This window comes from Bacillus rossius, chromosome 1 (assembly GCF_032445375.1).
Source record: "Bacillus rossius redtenbacheri isolate Brsri chromosome 1, Brsri_v3, whole genome shotgun sequence".
Taxonomy (NCBI): Eukaryota; Metazoa; Arthropoda; class Insecta; order Phasmatodea; family Bacillidae; genus Bacillus; species Bacillus rossius.
Genome location: NC_086330.1, coordinates 264267323 through 264292526, shown reverse-complemented (window position 1 = coordinate 264292526; position 25204 = coordinate 264267323). Strand labels below are relative to the sequence as shown.

General features: G+C 38.0%; 1 protein-coding gene across 1 annotated transcript in view; it reads left to right on the top strand.

Moving 5' to 3' along the window:
* Positions 1 to 1345: 1345 nt before the first annotated feature.
* The window catches only part of LOC134527550 (coatomer subunit delta), a 92558-nt gene continuing 68699 nt past the window's right edge, over positions 1346 to 25204 (top strand). Inside the window, exons 1-5 of the mRNA XM_063360322.1 lie at positions 1346 to 1517; positions 3496 to 3535; positions 17518 to 17741; positions 19004 to 19183; positions 24359 to 24567. Of these exons, the coding sequence (XP_063216392.1) occupies positions 1515 to 1517; positions 3496 to 3535; positions 17518 to 17741; positions 19004 to 19183; positions 24359 to 24567 (656 nt within the window). The 5' untranslated portion in view covers positions 1346 to 1514. The remainder of the gene's footprint in view (positions 1518 to 3495; positions 3536 to 17517; positions 17742 to 19003; positions 19184 to 24358; positions 24568 to 25204) is intronic.

Sequence of the window (25204 nt, the reverse complement as noted above, 5' to 3'; positions counted from 1 at the left end):
GAAACGGCTTGACCGATTTTGATGAAATTTTTTGTGCTTATCCGTTATCTATGAGAATCGGCCAACATCTATTTTTCATCCCCCTAAATGTTAGGGGTAGTCCACCCCTAAATTTTTTTTTATTTCCAGTTTTTGGTAGGAAATCACCATGGCAACGGCTGTTGCTTTGTTGATGCTTCATTCGTCTCTATGGCAACGGCTATTTCATTGTTAGTGCAGTCCTCATCACCGTTGAAATTTTGCAAGTACTTTAAATATCAAAAATTGCCCTTTTTTTTCAAGTATATATATTTTACAGACTTGAAACTTCACAGTAATGTTCCTTATGTTACGCAGGATGACATTTTCCGAAAATTAGATCCCATAGCATAGGTGGTTAAAACCAGGCAACAGTGGGTACTTTGTCTGCATGAGAACAGTATTTTGCATTGTTCATGCCTTCTGCGTCTCCATGGCAACAGGCATCGCGCGGCAGTGGCGTACCCACAACGAGGGGCATGTATTATGAGCGGCGCAAGAGTGATCTGCCTGTAGACTGCCGTAGCGAAGTACGGGTACATCAGTTTTATGTTGCGTGCACGAGTCGGGAAACCATCGGTACATTATACAGCATTGTAATAAATTTTCACGGAATTTTTTATTATTTACCATTACTGTAAATGGGAGATGTGGCATAATTCTTTTTCCATTAGTATAGCCGTGCGAAGCCGGGTCGGGCAGCTAGTATTCTTATATATAGCTTTGTTGAGTATTGATATAATTTAAAAATGGTTTTTAAGGGGAAAACTGTTATAATCTTTGATGGTGTCACACGATTTTAAAGATATTAATGTTTTTGTTTGTCTAAATTTATTTGTTGGTAGTGTTCGAAAGCTATATATCATCTTATTTTACTCCTCCAGCTTTGTTGTTAGGTATGATGTTGAAAGATGAATATGTTGACAAGGCATTTATAACCAATATAATATTTAAATATTTTAAGAGAAATGTAAATCAACCATGTTGTCAGTTAAACATGGCCACGCTAGAGCATTTACTTTGCAATTATATTTTTCCAGAATTTTTTGACTAAATTTATTGGAAGATTTTGAGAAGCGAAGTTTAAAAATTTTACAGGGCTTGGTAAAACCATTATTTATAATAAAATATTTAATGGATACAAAATTTAGCCAACTTTTCAACGAAAAAATGGGTGCGGTTTTGACATTTTGTGATATCCTAGTCGTCCAACTTTATTTGACCAATTTTTTCGTCACCATTAAAGTTTCACTTCCTTCTATTTGAATATAAGTCATAGAGTAAGTGTTATTAGAACGCTCTCGGGGTGATCCGTGAAATGTTTGCTGCCACGTGTACTGGTCTATTGCACCTGCATACCAGTAATCTATGGTGACACAAGTGATCCCCACGTCATCTGGTATAAAGTACATTGTTTTCGGGGTGTTGGTTAGGTGTTGATTGTTTATATATGTAGAGTATAATATTTTTATTTGATTGACCGAGGGTTGATTACAATGGTAGGTATATATCTTTGTACAGAAACTAGCACCATACCTTAAAATTAAAGCATTTTAAGCGAACGCAATGTCGTTAGCTTAGCCAGACTCCCCTATTAGAAGACTCATAAGTTTTGTCAGAAACGTCCCGGCTGTGCCCTAATTCAAGATGTTATTTCTTCTCGGGTTGTGTCAGAATATGTAAGGATGCTCACTCACTATAATTTTCTGCGGACGTATTTGGGATCACTCGCCAGGTAGTTGCACGACTACCCTCTACTATACACTTGTTGCATTTTACATGGTACATTCTCGAGAAAGAAATATAAACCAATGTTAGATGTGTATTGGCGAAAGAAATGAAACACATGTACATCATAAAATGTTTATTTTCTTCCTATAAACTTTTAAAACATCTGATGGTAATGTTGCGAGATTAAAAACAGTTTATTCGGCAATTCTTAAGAAAAGACTATCAGGATAGTCTACAAATGTGAGAATTAAATTCCAGTATTATTTCAAGTAGGTAATGTGGGTGGGAGGATGAAGCGTGTGAACATCATTTTTCCTTTTGCCTTCTCACCGCTGAGTTTGGAGTGATCTTAAGAAAGTGCTGGAGTGAGTGGTAATTAGGAAAAAAAAGCCATATTTCCTTAAAATTTTTTTTCCCAAAAATGCTGGTTTTTACTTTGGCATGTTTTTGAATCATTCAGAAATTATTCCATATCATGTATGCAGGTTTATCCCCTGATTATAATGCCATGATCCTGAATACATTGATCCAGTGATACATGCCGCTTGCTGTTTTAATTTAGTACGTTGAAAGATCCTGAACATAACCCAAACTGAAATATCAATGCAAACAAATTATGACAGCTCTTTTGGTTGTTTTTTGCTTTCATATACATCATAATTCATTTTTATATCATAAGTTTTTGTTATGTTCAAAATATTTAATTAATTCATTGAGCTGTCTCTTTCATGCTCTAATAACATGACTAAACTACATGCAGGGGCTGGGATTGACTTCTTGAGGGGGTACTGGGAGTCTGGATGAACAGATGGAGCTTGCTTTGAAAATTTTTAAAATATTTACATTTAAATATGTATTATAAGCCATATGACATTTACAGCTGGTTAAATTGTAAATAAAAATATATTAGGACATCAATAAATCATAAAAAAATAAACTACAGCAATATCCCAATATTGAGCTTAAATGGCTCAATATCTAAATACTAATAACTAAGTCTAGATATTGATCCAGATTAAGTTACTAATAATACATTTGTTTTTGATTAATAACTAAAATTTTAAAAATTGCGCTTCAAAAATAATTTCATCAGTGTGTTTACCTTTTTTGGGTGGATGGGGGAACCATGTGCGCTCATGCAACCCCTCTTAACCCACCTAGTTGGAATATAATAGTCATTAATTTGAGATACATTTTTGTTATTTACAAAAGTATATAGATCAATGAAAAACCTTTCAAAAGTACACAATTAGGAACTCCATACTGATCACATACACTGCTTTAGGTACCATTTTTATATGAAAGATTAAAATTTTTTAGTCATCACTAAAAATTGTTAAAGTAACTTTCTAAAATAGAGACAGATGGTATATACCTTTTAAAGAATTACGAAAATAGTATTACTGTCATAATACCTATATTTTTTAATTTGTTGCTGTATTTTTTAATTTGTTGCTAGTTTTTGAGAAATTATATATGTAGTATAGTTGGTTATTAATGACAGATTTTATGACTGAATATATGTATAAGTACTGTTTATAGGAATCTTGTTATGTATAATAAATTAATATTTGTATATTTTGAGTTTTGTTTTCCAACGTGCCATTAAAAATCTTTTTAAGTTCTCTTCCCAAACTTTATGGCACATCTCAACAAGTTGTTGACAGATAATTTGAAAACGATGGTTGAATGTGATTATTGTAATAAATTATGGCATAGGTGGGTTATAAATGTTTTATGTTTCAGGTGCTGATAGCTGCAGCAATATGTACAAAGGCTGGGAAAAGTAAGTATATTTTGGTTTACAATATTACTTACACACTGCTTGGCTCTATCAGCAACCTGCTAAACATTTGACTTCCAGATTTATATGAATGTCATTACAAAGATGGGATTATAGAAGTTAAATGGGTTTCATTATTCAGCTGTTGGAACACCTAGCCTATAGTTAATGATCACATAATTAGTGTGACAAAAGTACTAATTATGAAAACTTGCTTGACTATTTAAAAATAGCAGAAAAATTGTAGCATACATGTGGCATGAAAATTTGCATTGAAACATAATATGCAGTACTTACGTAGTTGGACATCCGCAGGAATTTCCATAAAATTAAAATAATGTAAAGATGGAGTAACCCAACATTGTTGGTGAGTCTGAACGTTAACTGTATTTTGAAGTGGTGACTTGAAACTATTGGTGGTACATTTCTTCCGAATGTTGGAAAAAGGGGGGGGGGGGGGGGGGGGGGGATTTTTTTTTATTATAATTTTTAACCAGAAAGGTTTTTAGTATCACACTTTACAGGGTGTAAAAATATCTTGTATAACACCATGTGCAACAACTTGAATTAGCCACAGTAACTGATATTTAAAAACATTTTTCCTACAGGGAGAAATTCCTCCCCAGTACCCTATTAATTCCCATCCTGTACTTCTATGTATAGATAACACACATATGTTAAATATGTAAGAGCAAGCAGCTTGTAATAAAGAATTAAAAAATTTATGTAACAAGTGAATACAGAAGGATTGTGCATTCTTGCACAGTAAATTTTAAAATTAGCAGATTTTGTCTCAGGAGCTTATTTAGCATTTTGTGAGTGCCTGTGTATAGTAGTTACTATTTAATGCATGATTTTAACATCACTAGCATTAGCACAACTGTTTCTTAAAAACAGTATTGTGTGATTCAAAATTACAACTCACTGCCTTTAACATTTGTGTCGGAGTAGTCTAGATTCTGATCGATGACGTCCCAACATGGCGGCGCTAACATAATTACCACCCCTATTTTCTTACATGATAATAACAGAAATATGAGGATTTTGGATAGGGAGCATTCATCAGCTTGTTTTACACAAAACTGACTTCCTGGTATCTTATTATAACTACAGAATAGAACAAGATACCAATTAGATATATTTCCCACAGTGTCATATTATATACTGTAATCCTGCCTGGTTTAGTATATTTTGCGTACCACTTTTTATAATTTAATTATTTTTTACTATGATTTAAACTTCTCGTGTGTTGTTAAATATATTTCAGCGGCACTACCTGTTATAATATAGAATACAATACTGAAAATTTACTTCGTACTCTAGTGTTGTTTCCTCACTAACAGCATATTGTACAAAACAAGCATGAGAATCTTTCCCACCAAAAACGTCCTATTTCTGTGCTTGTAAGAACTAACAAGTCGTAAATACTTCAGCACCGCCTTGTTGACAACTTCATCAATATACCTACCATATCATTGCAATGTTACGGCATACAAATTTTTTAAATTAGCTAATGGATATTCACCAAACCTTTCACTTTATTTTTATCATAGTAACAATTACAAAACTAACCTACATTAGGAAAATGAGCTATTTTTACATTTTCTAAAAAAAATTATGATTCACGATACAAAATGCCTTTTTTTTTTCATTTAACAGAGAAACAAAAGGCATGTAAATCACTATTGCAAATCACAAACATTTAAAAACCATTTACCTTTTGTAGTTTTATGCAATAATCTTTTACTGTAACTATTACTCTTGTGTATATTAAATTTACACCAAAAGAATTAGCAATTCCACTATTTAATTGGTTCAATATCGTGAAACACAGGCAGTGATTTTCCTGTTTACTACTGTAATCACAACCCCACATTTCTTTCTCTAGACTGTACTGTTATATTAATTCAATATAAATAAACACAACTTTAATTTCTCTTGTAACTGCCACACTCATTACCACACATTTCCAATAAATTTCTTACTACTTACTAAATACTTATTGTGTTTTGTTTCTTCACTTTATATAAAGATATTCCATTCCACTTAATATTTCAATCCTACTACCACTACTATCACTCCAAAACTCACACTATCATTGGTATTTATTTTCAAACCACTATTTAGTCTTTCACTGTTCACCTTGTTCCTCCATTCAAGTTTATCATTTGCCAACTTCCATGACTTCATGCATTTCTCCCACTTTCTTTCCAACTATGGATGAGTGATCATATTATTAAATCCATAGTTTTCAAACTATTCAATATTTGAGGAGAATTATTTGAAGTAAAATATTGGAGGAAAAGTTGTACATTAACGATGACAACACTCTGAAGTTTGCTAGGTCTATTTTTTCTTCATAAATATCCTATTACTGTTCACCAAAATATTGTACTTTTAATAGGTAATTATGTTATAAATTTATTATATTTATAGATTCTGTAAAATTTATTTTAAACAAAAATTTGAACTGTTAAATTTTTCAGAACAGTAAAAAATTTTCATTTCTTGTACATTATTTTACTTTTGACTCTTAAGACTTAGATTCAGATTGGAGGTAATCTTTGGGAATCAAATTTGAGATTTGGATTAGAGAAAATTATGATTTGACACATCACTATTTCCAACCAATAGAATTCAACTGTAATGCTCTGTATCGTGTAGTGAACTTGACCCTTTGCTTCTAAAAATAAAAACATTTAAAATCCTTTATATTGGTTTGGGATATTTACATTTAGTGCATTGTTTGTTACTAAGTTAACTTGCACAATAGTAGTTTGGGTTTTGCTGTTGGCTAATAGCATCAGCAACAGAAATTACAGTTGACTCGTGATAATCTGACATTTCACTGTCCAACACGCTCAGTAGTGCAACGCTACGTTGGATGACATCACTGCTGCAGACACAGCCACGCACATACTTGTTGGAGGGAGAGGCGCCTCCTCCCGTCTGTCCCGAGACTCACGACAGTTTCAATACTATTGAGCGTGCCTAATGTTTTTATGTATTTGAATGCTGCTGCTTTGATTGTATTGTTACAGATTTACCGCGGGTTCGTAAAGGATAGCCCAATTAAAGATTTTATTACACTGCACAGTTTTATTTATTGCCACTATTTATGTCACTTACAAAAATCTTCTAAAATGGCAAATAATTAATGACACTTAATGAAAGGTCTATTCCCCAGTCACTCGTTCCACACACCTCGCTGGGCCGCACCTCTGGCGCAACTCTCACCGCAGCACCCCTCGTGGGTCTCCACCGCGGGACTCCGTCGCCACATTCTGCCGCCGCCGATAGCACTTCCCCTTCGCCGAGGGTCCGCTCGACTCCTCGCTCGCAACTTCGCCTGGGACTCCGCCGCGCCCGCGACTCTGCAGCGCCCGCGACTCTATCGCCTGGAAACTCTGCCGCGAAAAACTCCCGACTCCACTGAACTCACTCACTCCCTGCCCTGAAACCTTCGTCCAAGGACTTTGCCACTCTGCTGCACCCGCGGCACTATCGCCCGGAAACTCCGCTGCGGGAGAACTCCCAGCTAAACACTCCGAACTGACTCAGACTGACTCCGATCGGCGTCCTCGGGCATATATATAGGCCCCAGCGAAATTCCAGAACTCACAAGAGCGGCCGGGGCCTGTCGCGTTATCGCGAGTCATCCTGGCGGCAGAAATCTCTCGAAACATGTGTCGGCGGCTCGCGTAACTCCGCAGCTGTTCGGTGTCAGTTACGTGTCAAAGGCAGGGTGCCGCGCGGGGTGTGGTGGGAAGGAGGGGGGAAAGCGACAATCCTTGTTATCTTACAGGCGCGTGCTGCACATATATTGCGGCAGTCGCCAGCCAGCTCTGCACCTGCACGTGTCCCGGCCATGTCACTTTCGTAAGATTGCCCCCTCCTTAAACCTGTTCGTCCCGAACAGGTAACACTGCGCTGTTGTGAGCCATGCGGCGAAGCCATCCTACGCAGTGGGCAGTTGTACTGAATATGGCCCACTTCCTGACAGTTGTAACATCGCGGCCATCCTTCGACTTTTCGGGTCCGTATGCCAGCTTTGCGGTGACTATGGGTCTCGCTCTTCCGCACCTGCTGCTGTGGCTTTTCCCTTTCCACCGGGCAACCCTGCTGAACACGTTCCCATTCCGGACCCCTCCCTTGAGAATACCCTTGTCGGTACGCAGAAGCAGAACACCGTAGGTGACTTCCTGTTCCTTTAACCAGTGAGTTACCACCCTCCTTAATCCCGCTGTCACATCGATGTCCTTCCTCCTTCGGTTTCTTCACACGGTTCGGGCAGTCATGTTGGACGTGCCCTCTTTCTCTACTCGCGTAACATCGTGGGCGAACTCTTCTCCGTCGGACCGGTAGACTATTCTCCTGTTCGATCGTTGTTTTACAGCGTTGTACTTCTTCCTTGGGCTTCCCTTCACGATTCAGACACTCGCGCCGGATGTGTCCTAGTTCTTTGCAGACGAAGCCCCGCTGTCTTCCCCTTGTTTTCTGGAACTGAGATCTATTCAACAGCTTCTTCAGTGTTCCAAGTATAATCTCCTCGTTAGTATCTGAGCGGCTATTCTTTTGGTGGTAAGGTTCTATCACGGCCTGTCTCGCTCTGATACTCATGTTTCTTGAGGCAATGCAGGCAGCTTCGATTTCCAGGGCATGAACAAGAGCATCGCGAATGTTTTTGTGGCAGGCCAACCAAAGAGTTTGCTGAACCTCCACATCTCTAAGCCCGTCTATAAAAGCACTAGTTGCCAGCTGTTGTCGAAATTCTGTTGGTGCATCTGGATAAGCGAGGTACACAAGACGCTCAATGTCAGCCTCGAATTCCTGGAATGTTTCTAAGGGCCGCTGCTGACGTGTCTTCAGGGCTGTTCTGTATACCTCGCCCATGTGTCGGTCGCCATACCTTAATTCGAGAGCTTCCACCAGTACCGCATAGTTCTTCTGCTCTGGTACTGGTATGGTCTGAAGCAGCTCGAGTGGAGGTCCTCGCAGGGCCAGGACAAGTGCTGTAGCCTTCTCCTCCTCTCCCCAGCCATTTACCTCAGAAGCTGCCTCAAATTGTCTTCTGTAGACAGCCCACGAGGTTTGACCATCGAAGGTGGGTGGCTTGAACTTTGAATGGCCATTGACAGCACTCTCTAGCTTGATGTCCCCCGAGGAACTCCTCTTGTTCGAAGCAGCTGTAGCCTCCTTAATCAGTCGGCGACACTCTTCGGTTACAGCTGCTACTCGCTGTTCGGTGGTCTGCTCGAGCTGAGCTAATTGTTGGGCCACTAGTTCTTCATGTTGGGCTAAATTCTGCTTCAGACATTGCACCTCGCCTTCAAATTGGGTGCTGGTTTCGTCAATCTTCTTCATTTCTTCTTGAGCAGCTATTATTTCTTCTTGTCCCCTCTTCATCTCTTCTTGAGCTGCCACCAGTTCAGCACGCATATCCTCTTGACCCCTCTTCATTATATCGATTTCATTCTTCATGGCATACTTAATCTTTTCATTGCAGTTTCTCATTTCATTCTTCATTTCTTCCTGGCTGCTATCAATATTAACCTTCATTTCTTCTTGGCCCTTATCCATTTTATTATTAATTTCGGCCATGTAAGCCACTATGTTTTCCAACTTGTCAGCAGCCATCTTTCTTGTCAACATACACTATTAGTTTTTCACTGTCACTATTGTTCTATCACTACACTATTTATCACCTATGTGCTTAGCTACCTGCAATTCCTAATACTAACTTTATTCTAGAAAAAAGTAATTCTATTATTATTTTAATTTTAAATTTCTTAAAACCTAATCCTAAATCTAATAAATAGGGCTATCCCACTTCTGACACCAAAATGTTACGTTTTACCGCGGGTTCGTAAAGGATAGCCCAATTAAAGATTTTATTACACTACACAGTTTTATTTATTGCCACTACTTATGTCACTTACAAAAATCTTCTAAAATGGCAAATAATTAATTACACTTAAAGAAAGGTCTATTCTTCAGTCACTCGTTCCACACACCTCGCTGGGCCGCACCTCTGGCGCAACTCTCACCGCAGCACCCCTCGTGGGTCTCCACCGCGGGACTCCGTCACCACACTCCGCCGCCGCCGATAGCACTTCCCCTTCGCCGAGGGTCCGCTCGACTCCTCGCTCGCAACTTCGCCCGGGACTCCGCCGCGCCCGCGACTCTGCAGCACCCGCGACTCTATCGCCCGGAAACTCTGCCGCGGAAAACTCCCGACTCCACTGAACTCACTCACTCCCTGCCCTGGAACCTTCGTCCAAGGACTTTGCCACTCTGCCGCACCCGCGGCACTATCGCCCGGAAACTCCGCCGCGGGAGAACTCCCGACTGAACACTCCGAACTGACTCAGACTGACTCCGATCGGCGTCCTCGGGCATATATATAGGCCCCAGCGAAATTCCAGAACTCACGAGAGCGGCCGGGGCCTGTCGCGTTATCGCGAGCCGTCCCGACGGCTGAAATCTCTCGAAACACGTGTCGGCGGCTCGCGCAACTCCCAGCTATCCGGTGTCAGTTACGTGTCAAAGGCAGGGCGCCGCGTGGGGAGTGGTGGGAAGGAGGGGGGAAAGCGACAATCCTTGCTATCTTCCAGGCGCGTGCTGCACATATATTGTGGCAGTCGCCAGCCAGCTCTGCACCTGCACGTGTCCCGGCCAATGTCACGTTCGTAACAGTATACTATAGTTTTAATTTTTATCTTGTTAAGTGTTGTGTGATGACGAGTACAAGTGGAATTGCTTAACGTAAGCATAAATCATTAACTTTTACTGATAAATGGGAAATTATTAAACGGTATGACCTTGGTGAAACTCCAACTGCCATTTCTAAAGATTTTGACATTGGCCAATTTACTGTTTATGATATAGTAAAAAGTAAGAGTAAAATAGAACAATTTATAAAAACTGTAGAAAAATACTCTTAAGAGAAAAACCCTTAGCATGGGTGAATATCCTCAAGTTGAGGAAGCTCTTCACGCTTGGTTTAAGCAACAAAGAAGCAGACATGCCCCTAATTGGGGATATATTTTAAAATGGAAAGCCCAGTTTTTTTATCGTGAAATAACCAACAACGATGATTTTCGTGCCAGTGATGAATGGTTAAAAACTTTAAGAAGTGGTATGGCATTTGTTTCTTGCAGATGAATGGAAAAAAACTATCAGCAGACGAGACTGAAGTTTCTCAATTCATTAAAGATTTAAACGTCAAAATCGCTGAACTAGGCCTTACGCTGGAACAACTACCTATATAATGCTGATGAACTGGCTTGAACTGGCAGCAACTCTTAAGTTCTTAACAAAAACTTTTCTAATGGACGATGGAAAAAATGTTTCAGGAAGGAAATTTCAAAAAGAGTGTATCACGTTACTGGTATAAAAATTTTTTGCTGGAAGCCATATTTAAAACTATTAGCTGTGAGTAAATCAAAGTTTCTACAGGTATTTAAAAATTAAATTCAAGTCTCTTCCAGTATAGTAAAATAACCATATTTGAGTGTGTGTCACTAAATAAGAGTTTTTTAGACTGGTTTTTCCAATGATTTTGTACAAGAAGTCATAGGAACACTTAAAGGGAAAAAATCTGCCATTGAAGGCCCTTTTGTTGCATAATGCTCCAGGATGCCCGGACAAGGAAAAATTGACTGTTAAGATGGTTGATGGCTACATAGAGGCATTCTATTTGCCAAAAAACATCACTGATTCAGCCTATGTATCAAAATGTTATCAAGACTTTGAAAGCTTGTTACAAGAAGCACTAGGCCTACTGATTGATATCGTCAGCCAATCTGACGCAGTCATCACATCAATCTTGATAAGATTTAACGTCAAGGATGTCATTGTCAATTCAGCATTTGCATGGCGTCAAGTCAAGTCAACTCTTTAACTCTGATCAAATCTATGAAAAATGTTTGGCCAGAAAACCCACTCCTTCCAAAGAAAGATGACAGAAATAACAAATCTGAAGGTAACAACGATGTTATCAAGGCTGCGCTTACACTTTGTGATGAAATTAACATTCCGAAAGAATCTGCAGAAGACTTGAGAAGATGAGTATTAGATGATAACCTTGATTCTGATCTGTCAGAAGAGAAAGATAATCCAGGAAGTTACGGCTCATGTTGTAAACAACACGTTTGAGTTGCCATGGAGGTGAAATGCACAATCACTTGCAATGAAGTTATGTTGGCTGCAAACTCTGTGATTGTTGGTGTGAGGAGCTGGAACTTGACTACGAGAACATTTTAATGTTAAAAGATATTCAAGAAAAAGCTATGACAGACTTTACATAAGAAGAAACAAAAACAATTACAGATTTTTAAAGTCATAAATATGTACTGTAGGTACATAGGTAATTGCTGCAGATTGTATTGTTTTATGTAAAAATAATTACAGTACGAATATTTATATATGTATTGTATTTGTATATTTCTGTATATGTAACTACATATTGTGGACATTAATAATAAATTTGTATTAATTATTGGTGTAAATCAATGCCTAATTAAATTTTTTTATATCCTCAATGGCCGTAAAATATGTACTCAATATTTTAACTATATTTTGTATATTTTTATATATATATGTATAGTTATATATGTCTATGTATTTATATATGTATGTGTATGTGTTTATATATATATATACATATATATGTATATATACATATATATACATATATATATGTATACATATATATATATATATATATATATATATATGTATACATATATATATATATATGTATATATGTATGTATATATATATATATATATATATATATATATATATAAGAAACTCAAATATTTGAGTTTCACATAACTTAGGGACCATTACATTAGTCAAGATAACTCACCAATTCAGTTAAATAACTGTCAGTTTCTTCGGAGTTTCTTGGCTTCTGGATTGTAGCCACGTCGAAGGAAAAGATTTCGCAGACTTTTTGGTGAACCTTACAGTCACAGTCAGCAGGATAGCAGTTACTTACTGAGGTTCTTGATAAATTGTCCTGCTTTAAATACTCTTGCCTGAGAGAGTAGTGTTTTCTGATCGGTTGGGCTGTTTGGCCAATCAGAGGAAAACTGTCTTTTGTTGGATGCAGGAATAGGTTTTGAGGATTTATGAAAAGTGGTTCCCATAATAGCTTAATTTGTATCCATCCTCTATTTTTGTTTGATGTTTTTTTTTTTAATATTCTACTGCTTCTCGAATGTATCTTTTATTGTATTGGGAAATGATGGTTATGGTGTTGAATTGGTTGAATTCACTGCTGTGGCTAGTTTCCATGGAGTTTTCTGCTATGGTTGATCATTTGTTTTCATGTATATAGTCGCTGATATGTTCTTTAACCCTAGTTATGATTCACCTGCAAGTTTGTCCTATGTACACATAAACATGGAATCCTGTACACACTGGCTAAACTTTTGGCTGGAGTTTATCGTTTACTAATATCAGGTACCCTTAATCTTGTTTATAGGTTTTTTGTGGCCAGAATTCTTAAAAAAAAAAAAAAAAAAAAAAAAACATATAATTCTTAAACCTTTAAAAAATGTCGAATTTATGTAAATTTGTGTAAACCTTTTTAACCCCCTCACTGCTGTATGTTCAACAATATTACAATAAGTATAGTGCTACTAGCTGTATTAATAGATATTCATCACCTGTGCTGAATACTTTTTTTTGCTGATGTTGTTGCAAGTGTTATAGACCACTTTTACAAATATATTATTACTTATTTTTCATAACACACTGTTTAATTAGAAAAATTTATTGCATGATAATTTTTTTTAATATTTTGATATACAGATATTCTACTAATTTTATTATTTTCACACCTCAACATGGATTATGAAATCGACATTATTATTGATACATTATACTGGATTCATTATTCTAATATTTCTTAGACACACTATATTGGTATAAAAATTTTATAATACTACATAATTTGATTTTACATTATTGCAAAAATGCGAAATAAACCCTCATTTTAGGTGAGAAATGTTCACATTGATTTCGCTAATTGTTTTATCACATTGATGATGTATCTATTATATAGTAAACTAGTTATTTTTTTGTATTGAATCAACACTTGTATTGCACATATGGTTTTTGAATATTATTACAAATGCATACTGGTTTTGTGGGAACACTGTATCATTTTTACAGTTTTTCCTATAAAAACTTCAGAAATTCTTTTTGGTGTGATAACCCTTGAAGCATGGGATGACACACAGTGCAACATTACAGTCTCTGCATGAATATCTTGTTTCTCTGCGAATTTTGTGTTTAGTACACACAACACATTTTCGGGTAGGAAACTTTTTCACACCAGTTGCTTCAATGGCAGTAGAAAAATGTCTTTGTGATAAGCGCAGGGGAGTGTCTTCATCTGATCTCCTCCCACCCCCTCCAGACTTTTTTCTTTGTTTCATAAATTTTTCCAAAAGTTCTCTGATAAGCATTAGATGGAATGTAGCAAGAGGTAGTTTTGTCCCGGTAACAGTTGAGTGAAGAGCATGGGCATTCAGAACTGCCAAATCTAATGCATGGAAAAAAAGTTTTTTTATACAATATCACAGTTTTTCTCACTGATTGAATGGAGCTAATTACCATGTCAGTTCGATCTACAGATCCCATACTCCTACTATAGTCCAGAACACACGTAGGTTTCATTATTTTATGTCCACTTTTTCTGTCTGTCTTTTCACTTTCTGCCATGTCTGCACTATGGCAGGTGCTCATCATCCATACTTCACGCTTGTCACGCCACTTCATAGCCAATAACTCACCTGATGACCTGAAGGAAATTTCTCCTTTATCCAACTTTTGGATTTTTGGCATATTTTTGTGATTTTTTCGCACTGTACCACAGGCATTTGTTGAACGTGTATGGAGCCAATGGAAAAGGCTGGGACTTGAATACCAGTTGTCCAGGAATACAGTGTGACCTTTGTTCATATAAGGTTTCAACAAAGTGGCCACAATGTCTCCAGACTTTCCCAAACCTAAATCGTCAATGTCACTTTTTGCACCAGTGTACACTACAAAGTCAAGAACGTATCCTGTCTGACAATCGCATAAAACAAATGTTTTGATACCAAACCTGCTTCTCTTCGATGGTATGTATTGTTTGAACATCAAACGTCCTTTGAAAAGGACCAAGCTCTCGTAAATACACAATTTACAGAAGGGCACAAATGAATATCGAAAAGCATTTCAAATTCTGTCTGCAATACCTTGAATTTTGAAAAGTTTATCTCCAATATTATCCACACTGTTGTCACAGAAATGAAGCATTCGCAGTAAAAGTAAAAATCTGTCTCTTCACATGATGTCTCCAAACACTAGTGTTCGCAAAAGAGCATCTTTTGACCAATATTCACTTAATTTTAGTTTTTTCACACGTGTCATCAGCAAACAAACTGCCAGGAAGCAAAATAATTCTTCGAAATTTGTGTCCTGCCATTGCTTGATACGAGAATGGGACTGCAAAATTAGTGGAACATTTTCAACAGCATAAATATAATAGCTGTTACATTGTTCGGCTTGTTCCAGTTTGTTTAATGAAATAAAAATATTTTCTTCCTTTTTCATTTGAGAGTTTTACTGTCCGAAAGACGAAACAACTGGATCCAATCACTTTCAATATTTTGTTCACTCATTCAACACGTATATCCGCCTGTCGAGAAATGCTCGCAGCTTGGGCAATGAAAATTAATGAAAAACAAACGTAGATTAAGTCTTTCTGTAACCTTTTACGGTAAGTACCCGAAATCTGTGCGGCCTCAAACATGGCCGCACTTGGTGAAAACAACAGCCACCGCGAGCCGTCGAATGCGCCCTCGCCTTGCAGCGTTCGACAGACGACTGGTGAGGTCATAGCACTGTGTCCTTCACGCAGGGAAGGCAGTCACATGACCTCACCGACCAATCACACACACGCTTCATTTACACTACAAATTACAAGCCAATCAGAATACGCGACACACCTTGAAAACAATTTTCTACACACAGAGCCAGGGACTTCACATTCTCTTGCTCTCTCCCACATCGTGAGACAGTAGTTATCACTTAGTTCCCACGACCAGTGGGGAATCACAGCTTTTGTCTCTCTCTTACTGGGGAATCACTGTTTCTTTCTCACTTGCACTTACAGGTCTCTTATGCCTCTCTCTTTTTACACATCACCCCAGACACAGTCCCTCGTTCTAGAACCATTATGTAACATCTGCATTCTAATAAAATATATATAATTATAATACAATATTAAAATTTAAATAAATAATAGAAAAAACGCATACATAATATTAGGTAACTATAAGTAGCAAAACATAGTTGAAAGGATGACAGAAGAAACATGATTTTTAAATAATTATAAATTCAGAATAAAATATACTGGCAACCTAAACCATTCTTAGTAACAATGCTATTAGTATAAAAGGCATGTATACTGCAATGTCATCAACGAATGTCATCAACGAAACAGCAAAGAACACTAGAAAAAAGTCTATTATAGGACTTTGATTATTTACATTTGCTTTACATCCTGAATGTGCATCATTGAAGAAGGGATGGTTTGTTGGAGACAAATTATTAGAAGACCATTCTAATGTGTCTTCTATTCTTTTCTTGGTAGGGTTTTCATTATCTTCGTTATTGCTGCTATCACTCTGAGTCTGATGACTCTTCAACAAATCTCATTCTTGAAGAACTGCGAGTAGTCCCAGCCGACGAAGATGGCTGGGGAGATTTCTCCCTGTGGTGTGAAGTATGCCCATCATCTGAATCACTAGATGAAAACATTTCTTCTTCACTGTCGCTCCTTGTGAGGATCAACTCCAGTGCTTCCTTGTTAGTGAGAAATTGTTGTCTCTTCATAATTTATATATACAAATTACCTGTTAGTCTTGAAAAAGCTAGCGCACGTGTGATATTACACTGCACAACTGTTCTGCTCTTCCCTCCCACCCTCTTTGCCAAGCTAACTGTAAACAACACCCCCCCCCCCGAGTCACACAGATAAACATCCTGTAGAGCCACACCACCAAGGCTCAAGAAAAATGTTATCAGCAGAATATTCCAATTTCAAAGGCAGGAACGGTGAGTGTCGTGAAGTGGCAGCTATGACTGTTTATGGAAGCGATTGGATGGGGTGGGCAACTACCTTATCTTAACTGTCTCACTTATCTGTATTACGGGGAGCAGCAGACAATATGTCATGTGTGCTGCGCCTCGGGGTGTCTGGCCGCTGCTGTGGAGTGAACTTGGCAGGCTATTTATAGATAGATGAAGGAAGAGGGACTGAACGAGATATCTCGTCCTTCCCAGTGGTGATACATAAAGTAAAAGACGAGTTATCTCGTCAATAGCACTGGCAGTCAATAATAAAACAAACGAGATATCTCGTCCACAGCAGTGAAAGGGTTAACAATGCAGTCTGATTGGCATTCAAATTAATTTTCTTAATAGTAATGCATACTTTAACCTGTAACAAAATTTATTGTGCCATTATCTTTCCTAAAATAGTTCGGGCATTTTACAGTAAACAAAATTATACATTAGTTACAATTCTAGCTTGCTAGAAGTGAGCCTGTTGATATATAATTATTTAGTGGTCATTTGTTTTGAGTATGTCATAGGTAGGTAACACATGACTGTGTTTCTGTTGGCAATATATGTTCTACTATCTTGCTAAAACAGCTATTAATCTACCACATCCACATGATGATTGGGCTTTTGTGTTAGCAATGGTAGAGAAGTGTTGTCTGTCACAGCGCTGGTCTTGTGGCAGTTCGTGGATATGACAAAGGCACGCATCGAGGGTATGCTGGTTGTTTGTAGACAGTGCTGAAGTGCTGTTGTCTGTCAGCGCTGGTCTCACGGCGCTTCATGGAGATGACGATGGCATGCATAGAGGGCCTGCTGATGGTTTGTAGACTGTGCTGAAGTGCTGTTATCTGTCACAGCGCTGGTGTCGCGGCAGTTCGTGGAGATGACCAAGGCACGCATCGAGGGTCTGCTGTCGGCCTTCCCCAAGCTGATGTCGGCGGGCAAGCAGCACACGTTCGTGGAGACGGAGTCGGTGCGCTATGTATACCAGCCGCTGGAGAAGCTGTACATGCTGCTCATTACTACCAAGGCCAGCAACATTCTCGAGGACTTGGAGACACTGCGCCTCTTCTCCCGGGTGGTGTGTGTTTCCCTGCTCCCAGTTGTTAGCTCAAAGCTACTATAGTCAAAAATATGTATTGAATTAATAAAAGCGTAAATTTAATGCTGAAAGGCTTAAAAGCGGATGGTTCGCAACTCTCACATATTCTTAAGGTAATTACGACCAAGGAATTTCATGGTAAAAATCTAATAATTATATGCGTGCTGAAATTGTGTTCTTAGTTTGAACGCAATGTTAAATTAACTCCTCTCTCTCGGCACTGATGAACAGTTTATCTGAAGACATGTTAAATAATGAAGTTGCATTATCTGAAATTGCGAAATCATATGTTTCAGTTCACTTTCAATAAGCAAATCACTTGCTTCCCTCTAGTCACAAGCTATGCAGTTAAATTTTATAAAAATATTCAACAATTAAAGCAAACTCTGTTACAACCTTGCAGTTAATTAGGTACACATGTATGAATTTTTACTTATGTTACATATTTTTAAAATAATTAATCCAGAAGTTACAGATTTCATTAATATAACAACAGCCTCTCCCTGCACGTGCCCTACACACAACACAGGCCAAATGCACAGAGGCTGGCGTACAGTGTGGTCTGTGCCGGGTTGGGAACGGCAAAGAGTATCAGCAGAGAAACATTTTGCTGCTGGATCGTGCACCTGAATCAACCTCTTAAAATATAATTTTTATTTCTCATTATTTTGCAAAGGAACATTGGGTGTCCTAGTGTCTTAATTATGCTGATGTGACTGATATGTGATTAGAAAAATAACACTGTACACATACTTAAAAAAATTGGTGTAGGATTACCCTTTGCTACATTGTAAAAATAGTATTAAATTGAATTACTTATTTTATTCATTGTATTTGTCCTCAACTGTGCAGAGTGAACTCTTAGATATACATGTTCATTAACTTATGGTGAATGTTCATTAACATTCATCTATAGTTTTTCTTAAAAGTTGCAATTTAAGTCTGACATTGGGTTTGGATATTGCAAAAATTGGCAAAAAAAAGTAGGCTTATTTCAAACTTAATAGTTTTTCCCAGTATGTAAAATGGCTGTCTCTTATACTATCCTAAAACTACCTGGTGAAAAAATCAACATTAATGGTGTCTGTTTGATTTCATTACATGCTTTTTTGTTTTTCTTAGTCATAGATAATTGTATATAATTTAATTTTATTATTATTTTTATTTGCGAAGCAATTGGTTAATTGTTGTGAGGGTTGGAGCTTCTGGTCCGAACTGCAGATTCGAGGATGGTGTGACAGATTCCAGAGTACTGCCACAGCATGGAGGAGACTGAGATAGCAGACAACGCGTTCAATCTGATCTTTGCGTTCGACGAGATCGTGGCGCTGGGCTACCGGGAGAGCGTGAACCTGGCCCAGATCCGCACCTTCGTGGAGATGGACTCTCATGAGGAGAAGGTGTACCAGGCCGTCCGACAGGTGCGTTTCTTTGTGGAAGGACAGTGTGGTTTCACATTTTTTTTGCCAGCTTGCAAACTGCATCACCTGCAGTTTTGTGCCAAGTCCTGATGTTTGTGAAGAATTACCTAAAAATGCTATTATGAAATTTAAATCGTATGCATTAACTAATGTCCAGTAAGTGACATTGACACAGTTGTCAGACAAAAAGTCTTGGTTACAAGTACTTGCCTGACTAGATATCTATGCGTAGTGATGGGAAAAAGCGGTGTTATTTTTATGCCAATTTCGTTTCAATAATCAGCAATTGCGGTGTTTTGTGTTTTTATAGGAAAACATATTTTAAAATGATATTTTAAAAAAAGAAAATTTTTTACTACCGGTACTTACGACATTTTCTTCAAAAGTTTAAAGCACCCTTCAAATTCATCTTTTAACTATGCTTCCACTTTCTCCCCCAATTTTGGAACATATGTTCTCCTAAGGGAACTGGCTGTAGGAAGATCTCCCCCACCCTTTACATTTTTATTAATCCAACCACGTAATTGGGTGTTGTCTAATTTCTGGAGTGGTATGTTGGCAGATATAAAAGCCTCGGTTGTATCCAAAATAAATGTCTCTCTGTCCTCACATACTTTTTCCCCGACTTTTGCGACTTCTTCTAGTGTTGCAAGACGTTTGCTGCCACTGCTTGTGCCCTCGGCACCTAACCTCACTTTCATATGATGCTTACTAGCAACATGTTTGACAACAGTGTCCCTTCTCTCGTAATCAACTCGGCAATTGCACCATTTGCAGAAGAAAATGTTGTTGGAAACGTACAGCCCTTCCGATTTAAATTCCGTTGCCCACGATAAGCAAGATGCTTTAAATTTTGGCATCGCTTTATTGGGCCTAGCAGTAAATAAGTCAAAACCTACAAGGATTCTTGTTTTACTTTAAACTTCCTGCCTGTGTAAACTTTTGCAAAAGTATAGAATATTAATGAACACGGCAAATTGACTAGGTATCCCGAAAGATAACACACGTCACGCGTTGTTTTGCTAACGAAAAAATGGTACGTTGGTACGTGTACTATCGCTGTGCTTGCTGCTAGCGCATTCAATTGTCTTCCGTTGCAATCTGGCGTCAACGAAAACAAACGAATATCGAGTTCAGAATTCGGGATGGCGTAATAAATGTTTACAAAAACATTATATAACATTTTTTCGGTTCCAGGTATTCAAAAAGAACTAATTAAGCATCGGAGTAAAGCAATGAAAAATATAATCAACGGAAAAATTATGTTGTATTCTATTGTGAAGCGAAGGGGAAGGAGTAAGGACTGCTGTGTGTAGATATGGAGGCTGCCGGCTGAATAAGTACTGCAATGGGTAATTTTCTGAATTGATAGGCGTAATGTTTCTGGCAAATGGAAGACGCTAAAAGTCAGCAAAGGTGTTTTAAAATAAGTGGTATTTCCAACCTAATGTGTGAACATCATATTTTGTGACATCACGCATATAATTTTTTATAAAGTCGCAAATGATTAATATTTTAACATTTTTTTTCGGAGATTTTCAGAATTTCGCGTTTTATAGTTATAAAAATCTTTTTTCGCGAAAATTCGCGGGAAAATCGTTACACCATTTTTTCCCATCTCTATCTATGCGCTATTTTATCAACTATGTATTTTGAAAAATCCTCTGCAGGGACCATTACATATTTCAAGATAACCCATCATCTCACTCAAATATCTGTCAGTTTCTTCGGAGTTGCTTGGCTTCTGTATTGTAGCCACGTCGAAGGAAAAGATTTGGTCAACTTTCTTGCAGATCTTACAGTCACTGTCATCAGGGTAGCAGTTATTTACTAAGGTTCTTGATAAATTCTCCTGTCTTTAAATATTCTTGCCTGAGAGGGGAGTGATTCCTGATCGGCTGCAGCTGTGGGTAAGGTTTTTCAGGTTCCTATGGCAAAAATTGTGATCATATTAGGTTTTTTGTTTAAAGAAAGGTCTGTTTTTTCCATATTGTAAATATTTTTTTTTGTACATAATTTCTATTGTTTTTCAAACATATATCATACAGCTCCACAAGTTTTTGAATTCCAACATCAAAGAAATCTGCATCCTGTGAAGAAAACCAATCCATGACCACAGTTTTCACTTTGTCTTCATTGACCATCGATCACCAAGGAACTCCTTAAGTACCAAAACAAGTGAAAATCACTGCAAGGTCTGGACTGTAAGGTGGTTGATCCAGTTGTTCCCATCGAAAAGACCTGATGAGACCTTGTACTTATTTGCAGAAACATGTGGCCTTGCATTGTCATGGAGCAACATCACACCAGAAGTCAGCAGGCTACACTGCTTGTTTGTGTAGCATGCTGGAGTTTTCTCAAGGTTACACAATACGCATCTGAATTGATTTTGGTGCCTCCCTGCATAAAATCCATTAACAAAATCCCTTTTCTGAAATTGTCTGTTTGTCTTTCACTTTGGTTGGAGACGATGTGTGTCGACATTTATTGATTATTGCTTGGACTCAGAAGTCGTGTGACACACCCAAGTCTCATCTCCTGTAATGATGTGGTTCAACAATTCATTTCCTTCCTAATTGTATCAAGTCAAAAACGATAAAGCACAGCTCAATCTTTTTGTTTTGTGATCATCAGAAAGCAGTCTTTGAATACACAGTGAACACAATTATCGATAATTCAGTTTTTACAAACAATGGTGTACTAAAAACACCTTGAAACCTATGTAAATTCACTTGATAATGTTGAAATCGTGAATTGTCGGTACTCTTGAATTATGTTGTCCACATCACGAACCAAATCCTGAGAAATCAGAGAAGGTTGGCCAGGATGTGATGCATCATGCACATTAACCCACCCGTTCTTGAATGTTCTCTTCCAGTTTCAGAGTTTACTGTCACACATAGCATAATCACCGTAAACTTCACAAATCTGACTGTGAATTCCAGCTTCTGTCAAGTTTCTTGTACTCGAGAATTTAATTACAGATCATATCTCACAGTCAGCGGGGGACTCATTTTTCTTAAATATTATAAACTTCTACAGTTCAGTGCACACACAGATGATAGAGTTGCAAATGGTGTCTATTAGTACGCAAAGAATGTTGGAAGACGAAGCACAAGCACATTGCGCTGATCGTGTGTCATTCTTACTCTCATTCACAAACGAACCTTATTTAAAAACCATCCCTTGTATAATATGGAAAATTGTATTCACAGTATCTAATAATTTGATGCAGGGTAGGGGCTTTAAAACTAATGAAAAATTTCTTTTAATACCTATAATCAGGACAAAGTTATGTGGTTTTTTGATTCAGATCCATCATTAACTGGCCTATTAATTAATTAATTACTCTTGGCTTGATGTTGCATTTTGGGACAACCTGTGTACATGGCTCCAACGCTGTAGGAGTTGCTAGCTGTCTGGAGGATGGCTAGTATTATAAGGTAATAATACCTTATAATTAGGGCCACGATTATATGGTGAATCGCGAAATAGCAAAATTTTCCGCGAATTTTTACGGAAAATGTGAAAAAAGCAATTTTTAAGAAAAACCGCTAAATAACACTGAAACTACACAATACAAGTCTCTTATATTTTAATGCGAAAAGTTTGATAGTCAAAACTTGCCCGGGTCCTGGTTGATAAGCTGGAAGAATTTCCTGCCTTGCATTTCTACGTGCTTCGTCTAATCAGCTTAAGGGCGCCGTCTGGTCAGCATGTGTGTTGGTGAAGCGGGATGATAAGAGCGACGCTCAATGGTAGTTCTAGCGTGGTAAAACCTCTAAGTGCAAGGCTCTGAACTGACGCGCAGTCATCTCGTTCCCGTCAGATAACTGTGAAAGTTGAGCGGTGACCGTAACATTATATGGCGGAAAAATAAAGATAAAGGTGTAATGCATTTCCCTCTGATACTTTCAAGAAATTTGTAACGGGGTTTTTACACCTAAAACTTCGAAAACATGCCTTTTAGCCATTTTATCTCAATAGAACCCCCCCCCCCCCCCTCCCCCCCCCCCACACACACACACACACACACAGAGAGAGAGAGAAAGAGAGAGAGAGTAAGAGAGAGAGAGAATAAGAGAGAGAGAGAGTAAGAGTAAGAGAGAGAGAGAGTAAGAGTAAGAGAGAGAGAGAGTAAGAGTAAGAGAGAGAGAAAGAGAGAGTAAGAGAGAGAGAGACTAAGAGAGAGAGAGTAAGAGAGAGAGAGAGTTAGAGAGAGAGAGAGTTAGAGAGAGAGAGAGTAAGAGAGAGAGAGTAAGAGAGAGAGTGAGAGAGTAAGAGAGAGAGAGAGTGAGAGAGTAAGAGAGAGAGAGTAAGAGAGAGAGAGTGAGAGAGTAAGAGTGAGAGAGAGAGAGTGAGAGAGTAAGAGAGAGAGTGAGAGAGTAAGAGAGAGAGAGAGAGTAAGAGAGAGAGAGAGAGTAAGAGAGAGAGAGAGTAAGAGAGAGAGTAAGAGAGAGAATATATATAGTAATCAAGTTCTTTTGATGTAAATTATCTGGATAAGCTAAATACTTCTCTTAAATTAAATTAATAAGTTGTAGTTAAAGTGTCACAAAAGAGTGGAAATAAATTTATTATAAAAAAAATCCTATTCTGTGGGAAATCCCTGACTACTGTAAATCACCATTCTGTGGAAAACATCATTTCTATGGAGACTACTCCTTTTGTGGGGAAATGCCCTTTCTGTGATTAAGTCCCAGTCAGATGTCCTGATTTCCTGGACTTAGTTCTCTGATGTTTTAACTTTTCTAGTTTAACATGAGTGGCAGAAAGTGAATGTTTTATCTTATATGGCTTTGTTTTGAGAATCAAAATAAGTGATGTATTAAAAAATATCTATTTAAACAAAAATTAATAAAAAAATCTTTGGTTTAAACAAAAAAAAGTTGTTTGGTTTAAAAATTTTTTTTTTTTCAACCCTGATATTTACATATATATTTATGGCTCCATCCCTTTAAGGAGTGTAAGCTGTGCAACAGTGTGTTTGTATATGCATTCATACATGGCCCCAGCCCTATAGTGCATGCCAGCTGTCCAAGAGCTCTTTTTTGTATATCTACATAGACCCAGTCCTTGGTGGATGCCAGTTGACCAACAGGGGGTTGTAAATGTATAAATTTAATGACCCTAACTTACTGGGTACAAGCTGTCACACGAAGAGCTGTGTTGCAGACCCAGGAACGTGAGGCCAAGAACAAGATGCGGGAGAAGGCGAAGGAGTTGCAGCGACAGCGTATGGAGGCATCAAAGAAAGGGCTGAAGAGTCCTGGGTTTGGCGGCGGGGGAGGGTTTGGAGGCGGCTCCAGCCACATACCGCTGCCCATCGTGGGCGACACTGCTTCTGTCCCATCGGATCTCAAGCCCAGTTTCACCACACTGCAGTACGTATTGAGTCCTTGCAGTCAGGGACCACATTCTCCATTCACTGGCTTTTGCAATATTGTATGTGGCAAAAACTTTCTTGTGAGATGGTTACAACTGTCTATTTTTATTTTATTTATTTTTAAAAATATTTTGCTGGTAGCATTTATTTGATGTTTTATATAGTTTTTATGAAACACTTTTTTTCTGAAGGCCATTTGTTATATTTGTTAATACTCCAGTTCATAATCACAAAGTTAGGCATTTGTCTTCTTTCTTATGACATTATTGTTTGTTCATTTATCAATATACAGTAAACTCCCGGTATATCGCGCCTCGATTGATCGCGGAATCGGGTATATCGCGGGTCAAACCATGTCCCCCAGTCAGAAATGAATAATAATAATGGAATAAATGGTTGACAGCCGATTAGGATAATTTTGCGTTGTAACTAACAAACTAAGCATCGGGCAGAAAAAAGCCTAGGCGTAGAAAATGTCCGCAGTAAAATTCTAAACAAGATATCTCCGTACATTATTCCTCTATCTTGTAGGGTTTTCAAATTATGGTCCAATCCAGCCCAGTGATATTTTCTGAAACACTAGTTCTTAACGTCGCTTTATCTCACAAATGAAGCATCGGACAGGGGACCTGATA